We start from the raw sequence: 7814 nt of genomic DNA, 5'->3' as shown, positions 1-7814 counted from the left end.
AAAAAAAAAAAAAAAAAAGACTCCTTCAAGTGAGCAACCCCAGAGGAGAAAGGCGCAGAAGTGAAATGGGATCTTGAGGAATGCAATTACCTAAGCAGCTGTGCTTCAAAGATTTTTTGTTTGGTTTTGCTTTCAGAGTAGCACCCATCAATCAAGGGGTTGCGTATCTCTAAAAGCGACCCAATTTATGACTTTAGAAATATGGATTAGGATTTGCAACGTGATCTCTGAGGCTAGGTCACCTTGCCTAGTGGAGATTTTTATCTGGGTAGAGAACAAACAACCCACTGCTTCCAGCATACTGGGGCCATGAAATCATGCACCATTGACTTCTATCATCGAATCAGTGGGCCTTTAGAGTCTGGCTGCAGAGAAGGCCTGACCGGGGCTTAATTTTTACCCATGCCCTTCCGGCCTTCACTGCCAGAGAGGCCTGTTGAGCCTTTCCTGGGCATTGAGGTCGGCTTGTTCCTTACCAAGTGTGGGACAGCATGACTATCCATCACACCTTGTAGGATGTGGTCTCAGAGTGGCAGACCTTTAGTGGATCTTGCAATTATAATTTGGAGACAATGAGAACACTGGTGAGTAAAAAGCAGAGTCGTGTATCTTCACATGACCTTTGTTGTGGGTGACCTATCAGGACAAAGCGTGGCTCACTGAGGAATTACCAGCAGCCACTTGCCCAGCGGGGCCCGGAGGAGGCGCACTCCAGCCTGCCAACGCTCAGAACAGGACTTTACCCCGGGGGGTCTCAGCTGGCTGAGGTGCCACGTGAGCCACACCCACCTGTTTGGCACTGCTGCCTCAGTGGGGTCCAACAAGGGTAGTCCTTCCTTAGGGTCTCAATGACAGCCCCGAAGAAGCAACCATCAAAATGTTTGCCAGCATCAGCTCTGATGGTTGCACTTTAAGTGGAATTTTCACGTTGCCTCCTATTTAGTATATTATTATTATTATTATCAAACCAGAGGATCAGCTATGGAACCTGGGTGAAACCTTGCAACAGAACAATCCCAAACAGTAAACAGTAGCAAATGACAGGCTATGACTGGGGACCGATTTCGGGAGAGGCTGGGTTTGTGAAATGAGAGCCAAAAAAAGTTTTCGCCTTCAAAGCCCACAGGTTAAGTTACTACAAAACAACCACCATCATTTCCACCCTCGTGTGTGTTTCCCCTCATTCTGGAGAGTAATCTAACTCGTCATTTGCAATCAGGGCCTCTGAGTTCTGTTTGTGCTTGCTTTTGCTCTTCGCTTTGCTACTGGTCCGGCTGCTGGCCTTCGCATCTGACATCTGTTGGTAATAGAAGCCTTTGTCCTCGGTCGGCCCTCCCCAGTCCTCCTGGCTCTCACCCTCTGTGGCATAGGAGAACCCCTCCTCCACGGAGAAGGGATCATCCACGGCGTAGCTGTGGTACGTGCTTTGGTGCAGGGCCTCTTCTCGCGCGCTGATCTCCAAGGTGCTGTTCCAGATGCCATACCCAAAATAGATGAGCATACCTGCGGTGGGAGAAGGATTGTGGGAGGGAGGAAGAGCAGGTGAATGAGCAGTTGCTTTGGAGTTCAGGAGACCCGTGGGGGGACTAGATGATGTGTTTGGAAAAACAATGGTTAACATGCTATTTGAAAGCCCTAGGGGATCCTCCAAGCAGTAACCTATAGTTACAACTTTTCCTGCACACTCCGTCTATGGCAGTGTTTGGCTGTGGGTGAGACTGAGCTGAGGATGGGCTCTGCTGGCCACCGCCATGCTCACGTTCCCTGCAGGCATCCAGGGTGTTATTTGCACAGCCATCAGTCAGTACTGCACATTTTTCTACCCTGAGTTAAATGCTTACTGACCACTGACAAAGGACCACTCCCAACCTTTTTGTAACATTTTGTGACACCCTGCCTCTACTGAGGAGCTCAAGCTGTGGGTTCACCATGTAGCAACAGGCCTGCATTATTCCATGATTCATACTGTCATTCTTTGCTCACCAAGGGTACCCCATGTTGTTGCCCCTGAGCTGCCTGCTGTCTTCCCTGGGTCCTCAGAGTGTCTGCAGTGTGCATTGTTACGGCCCTTGGAGCACCTGCCATGTGATCATCTGCACAGGGTGGCTATAGAGAGCTGCAGAAAGCTGCGTGGTGGCTTGGGGAGGGCATGCCGATTCCACATGAACATGAAATGTCCACTGCAACCTCCCTGTGTCGAGGTCCTTTGTAACCAAGGGAAAGAAATTTATCTCCCCAAGTCGCAGGAATACACAGCATTAAAAAGGGCTAATATTTAATTTCTATGGCTATTTTTTGGTTTGAGAGGGGCTGGCACAATGGCTTAATTGGATAATCCTCTGCTGCAAGTGCTGGCATCTCATATGGGTGCCAGTTCATGTCCTGGCTGTTTCACTTCTCATCCAGCTCCCTGCCTGTGGGCTGGGAAAAACATTACAGGATGGTCAAAAACCTTGAGACCCTGCACCCACATGGAAGACCCAGAAGAAGCTATTGGCTTTGGATCAACTCAGCTCTGACCATTGTGGCCATTTGGGGAGTGAACCAGTGCATGGAAGATCTTTCCTTCTCTCTGTAAATCTGCCTCTCCAATAAAAATAAGTAGTGAATCTTGAAAAACAAAATAAATTTGAGAGAGAGATTCCATCTACCTGCTCATTCTTACAATGCCTGCAACAGGCTTGGGTGGGACTGAAGCAGTGCAGCACGAAGCAAAGGAACTTAATCCATGTCCTCAGTACGGGTGGCAAGGATTCAGCCATTCAGCTTGCTACCTGCTGTCTCCCAGTGTACACACTAGTAGGGATTCAGAACTTAGAGTGGAGCCAGATCTTCAGTGCAGACAGCCTAACACAGAATGTGGGTATCCCAACTGGTGCCTTAGCCACTATGTCAACCATCTGTCTCTTTATGAATTTTTGAATAACACATGAAAATTGTTTGAGAGTTGGGTCCACTGGTATAGTAGGCTAATCCTCTACCTGTGACAGTGGCATCTCAAATGGTTTGTGTCCTAGCCACTCTGCTTCCCATCCAGTTTCCTGCTAATGTGCCTAAGAAAGCAGTAGATGATGGCCCAAGTCTATGCACCTCTGCACCCATGTGGGAGATCTGGAAGAAGCTTCTGGCTCCTGGCTTCAGATTGGCCCAGCTCTGGCCTTTGTGGCTATTTGGGGAATGAAACAGCAGGTGGAAAATCTCTTTCTCTTGTTCCCTCTGTCTTATCCCCTTTCTCTGTAACTCTGACTTTCAAAGTAAAGCAAAAACAAACAAACAAACAAACAAACAAACAAAAAAACCCTTAAACAAACAGCTAGTGTGAGAGTCTTAATTTCTTAGTCTGGAGAACACTCAAACAACTCAAAATCTGCATACCATATGACCCAGCAATAGCACTCCTAGGAATATATCCAAAACACCCGTTTCACAACAAACCAACATGCATCCCTATGTTCACAGCAGCACAATCAGTAATTGCAAAAACATGGAAGCAACCGAAATGCCCATCAGCAGAAGATTGGATAAGAAAGCTTTGGTTCATCTACTCCATGGAATACTACTCAGCTATTAAAAAAAACAAAATGCAGTTCTTTGTGGCTAAATGGGCCCAACTGGAAACTATAATGCTAAGGGAAATGAGCGAATCCCAAAAGGTTAGATACCACATGTTTGCCTTGATTTAACCTGTAATTTTTGTTTGGTTGTTTGTTATTTTTTGAACCTGTCATTGATACTGTCTCAACCCAGATGTTTTGAAGAATTGAACTTGCATTATTTTTAACATATTGTTTACTCAATACTATGTCAATTAATTCCATAACGTTGTATATTGATGCTGATGCTTTGTTGGGGATTTTAACTGACCGGAACTTTACTCTGTTAGCTCTACCTTCAGACCAGAGAAGGTCTCCCCAAGGGGCCACTGAACTTATCTGGACAATAAGATGCTGGACTTTATGCTAGGTATATGCTTCATGGTATATATATACCATGAAGGAATCTCAACTGAACTTGAACTGTGGTTATGCAGCAAGGTGGAGGAATCCACTATGGGGGAAGGGGTGTCGGAGGGGTGGGGGGAATCCTCAGTGCCTATAAAACTGTATCACATAATACAATGTTAATAACAATAAAAAAAAAAAGTCTGTGAAAGCTCAGGGCCTGGAAAGGTGAGAACTGTAGTCTTGGAGTCATGGGGTATGATGAGCAGGACTATGGGCCCTGAGTCCGAATCTTGTCTCTGGCACTTGTAGCAGTTCAACCTTTATATCTTACTTAGCTTCTCTGAGAGTGAGAACACTTCTGAAACATGTGGAAGCCTAACAATGAAGTAAGCGATAGTTCTTGAACTTGGTTGCACTTAGGAATTACCTGACATGCTGTACTCCCATCCCTGGATTGCTCCTTAACTGTTGGAAGCTGGGAGATGGGAGCTCAACCTGGGTCTCCCCCATGGGTGGCAGGGCTGCTGTCTCCCCCATGGGTGGCAGGGCTGCCTTTCAGACAGACTAGGAAGGGATGCAAATTTGGGAATGGAGCTAAGATACTCTGAGGTGGTATGCCTGTGTCTAAACCCCTGGGCTACTTACCCACCCCACCATGGGCCACTGGTGCCCAGGCTCCAGTCATGAAGTCTCTGATTTAATAAGTCAGCAATGTGACTCAAGCTTAGAGATGCCATTTAAACCTTCACAGGCAGTTGCAATGATCCACCAAAATGGAGGCTCTCCTGAGATAAGGAACTGTGTCAGATCTAGCAGTTCTCTGCCTAGTGAGGCCGTGCCAGGGCCAGGTCACTGGGCTCTTCCTTCTGGGTCCCTAGCCTTTGTCTTTGCTGATGCTATGGGCATTTGTGCAGCTTGCAGCTCCTCTGTTGTACCTGTTTGCTTGGAGCTGCAAGTCAAGCTTGCTCCTCTGCTGCCTGAATAATCCTGCTCACTTTTGAACTTGAAGTGTGTGTCTTTTTAAACTTGGGTTTCTCCCCCCTTGTCTCAAATGACTTTCTCTCCTTCCCTCTTCAAGGACTCCCTCCTGCCACCACTCCCCCATGAAATCAACTCAGGAGCCAAAGTAAGCAGAGATTTACAGTTCTAATTGGTCATGAATGTTTGAGAAAATCATTTGCAGATGTAGCCATTGCTTCTCAAATAGCAACCTTATCCTTTCCAGTGTAAGTTTTTACTCTTTCTTGACGGGCAGCAGGGGGTGGTCATGGAGGGGAGAGTACCCTCATGGTGAACAGCACACCCCTATAAGGCTTCCTCTGAAAGGACCACCGTGCTGACCCTGTTTGGAGCTTCTTTGGAATTTGATCCATGCTGATCCTGTTGGGAGCTTTTTTGGGACTTGAGTAGGAACCTCAGGTGACAAAGCACACACTTTCCTTTGCTCAGAGTTACTCTTTAGAAAGTCTTTGTCCTAAACATCCAGGCAGGTGTCAATCATGCTGCCTGCTCCTGCACTGTGTCTACTAACCCAGTTCTTTCCTTTCTGATCCCCTTCTCTGACTATTCATAGCGAGTCATTTCCTCACTGAAGAGAGCATTCCTCTTTGTTTTCCTCGGGTCCCTAACTTCTCTCTCTTGCCACTAACCACTAACAAGGCCATTGTTTGAACACTGGATTGATTTCAATTCTTAAAATGTATTTTTAATTTATATATTCCTTTGAAAGCCATAGTCATAGTCACACACACACACACACACACACACACACACACACACACACACGGAAAGAGAGGAAAAAAAAGAGAGAGACCTTCCACCTGCTGATTTACTTGTCAAATGGCTACAATGGCCAGATTTCTGTTTGGCTGAAACCTGGAGCCACCTTGTGGGTGGCAGGAGCCTAATCACTTGGAGCCATCTTTTACTGCCTTCCAGGTGCATTAGCAGGAAGCTAGATCAGAAGCAGAGCAGTGGGGACTCACATCAGTGCTCCATGATGGGATGCTGTTGTTGAAAGCCGTGGCTAAATCCATTGTACCACCGTGCAAGCTCCTGACTTATTCCAACAGAATTTGCCCTATTCTTGCCAAACCATTTGGGTATTTTCCAGATATCCCCTTATCTTAAGGGGAATTTTCTAAAATCCTGGTTTGACTGATCATAGAATCATAAATATATAAAGCTGGCAAAGGCTCAGGAGGTTATCTGTCTGTGTGTTCGAATAGCTACCTCTTTCAGAAGAAGAAATCAAGGCTGGGAAAGACAGAGGGCTCTTGTGCAGTGGGAGCAGTGTTGTCTCTGGGTAGCAAAGTCTGGCAAACTCAGTCCTCCACAGCCTGGTTTATCAGCAATATTTAGTGCAGCAAATAGTCAGAGGCTAGATCCACAGCTGTTTTTTTTGGGAGTGGCCAGTCTGACAAGGAGCATGTGTGTGTGTGTGTGTGTGTGTGTGTGTGTGTGTGTGTGTGTGTGTGTGTGTGTTGCGTTGCATACTGACTATGCTTATTTTGGAAAAGCACTCATGAATACCCAACACACACTGGAGAGTGGTGGTCATGGGCTAAAGCACTGTCCCAGTCCTGGCCTGCCGTCTGCCTTCATGCTTGCTGTCCCTCAAAAGACAGTTCAGGAATAGCTGCTTGGGGGGGGGTGTGGAGGAGGGGACAAAGAAACAGAGAGGAACAAATGAATGGTGGGAGGGAAGGAGGGAGAGAGAAGAGGAGAGAAGCACGCACCATCTGCCGCACATAACGAGGGCTTTGTGTCGCGGGCGTAAACAGAGCCCCAGCTAAGCAGGGCGTTTGTTTCTGCTCCCGTTTAGCCTTTGCTGCAGTTGGCGGGGAGAAGCGAACATGAGGTAGTTGCCGGGAACTCTGGGGATGTCTGGGAATGTGGATCCACCTGGATCCGACTGCCCTCGACTCCTGCAGGAGGAGGTCTTGTGATAAAGTGTCACTTCTGTTGTACTTTGCAACCAATGAGCATAGCACATCACACGCATACTGTCTTGATTACAGCCCATGGAGCCTGTTCGCTAGTGTGTGTACCATAGAATGGAAAAACTTCCTTTCAATGCAAAAATAGTGGAAATTTCTGCAAATTTTTTCATTACGTGTATTTTCATGAACTATCTTGAAGACTCTTTGTACATACAGATTTCAAAAATTTTTGTACTCAAATACACTTATTTTTGATTCTACATTTCCATGGGTGTTTTGATGCACTCATGTAGCTCCTGCACTTGTGTGTGTGTGGTGGGAAGATTGTGCATTTCACAGACAGAAAGGAAGCAGCTCAGAGAAAGGCAGGGATCATTTACAACAAGCAGCAAGTGGGCAGAGCCCTCTACACCAATGAGCATCGAGGCTGCTGCTCACTCTCGTATGTCTCCCGTCCATCAGGAGTTGGCTATGAGGTGTGACTAGATGGATAGCAATTCATTTTATCCTTTTCTTTTGAAGAATCTCAGACATATCCAAAAATGGAGTGAACTGCAAAATGGAGTCTGAGAGCCTGTTACTAGCTCCCTCTGCACTTCCCAGCCACTGCCCTTTCAATTTTTTTGAAGGAAATCTCTCCTATTGAAGGTTTCATTTGTTAATATCCTGTGGGATTTTTTTCTAAAGTAGAATCCTCTGAAAACTACACTCAATGTCTTTATCAGGGGTAAACATTAATAATTTCTTGCATTTTACTTGATAGTTGATGACACTAAAATTTTCCTATATTTTTATATACCTGTAGAGAAGGAACACTCCACCTTATGAGTTTGTACATTGATTCTGATGCTGATATCATTGCTTGAAATAGTCTTGGGTCATTGTTATTTAGCATTGTCACTGGGACCGGCATCATGTTCTTTTGGAA

The 7814-nt window shown here is 46.1% G+C and overlaps 1 protein-coding gene across 1 annotated transcript in view; it reads right to left on the bottom strand.

Moving 5' to 3' along the window:
* Window positions 1-888: 888 nt before the first annotated feature.
* SLC7A14 (solute carrier family 7 member 14) overlaps window positions 889-7814 on the bottom strand; it is a 46046-nt gene continuing 39120 nt past the window's right edge. The window contains exon 7 of the mRNA XM_041002894.1: window positions 889-1503. Coding sequence (XP_040858828.1) covers window positions 1181-1503 — 323 coding nt within the window. The 3' untranslated portion in view covers window positions 889-1180. The remainder of the gene's footprint in view (window positions 1504-7814) is intronic.

Source organism: Ochotona curzoniae, unplaced genomic scaffold, assembly GCF_017591425.1.
Source record: "Ochotona curzoniae isolate NIBS_2020 unplaced genomic scaffold, NIBS_Ocur_1.0 scaffold_2587, whole genome shotgun sequence".
Lineage (NCBI taxonomy): Eukaryota > Metazoa > Chordata > Mammalia > Lagomorpha > Ochotonidae > Ochotona > Ochotona curzoniae.
The sequence above is the reverse complement of the archived record's forward strand: the minus strand, read 5'-3'. Positions and strand labels throughout refer to the sequence as shown.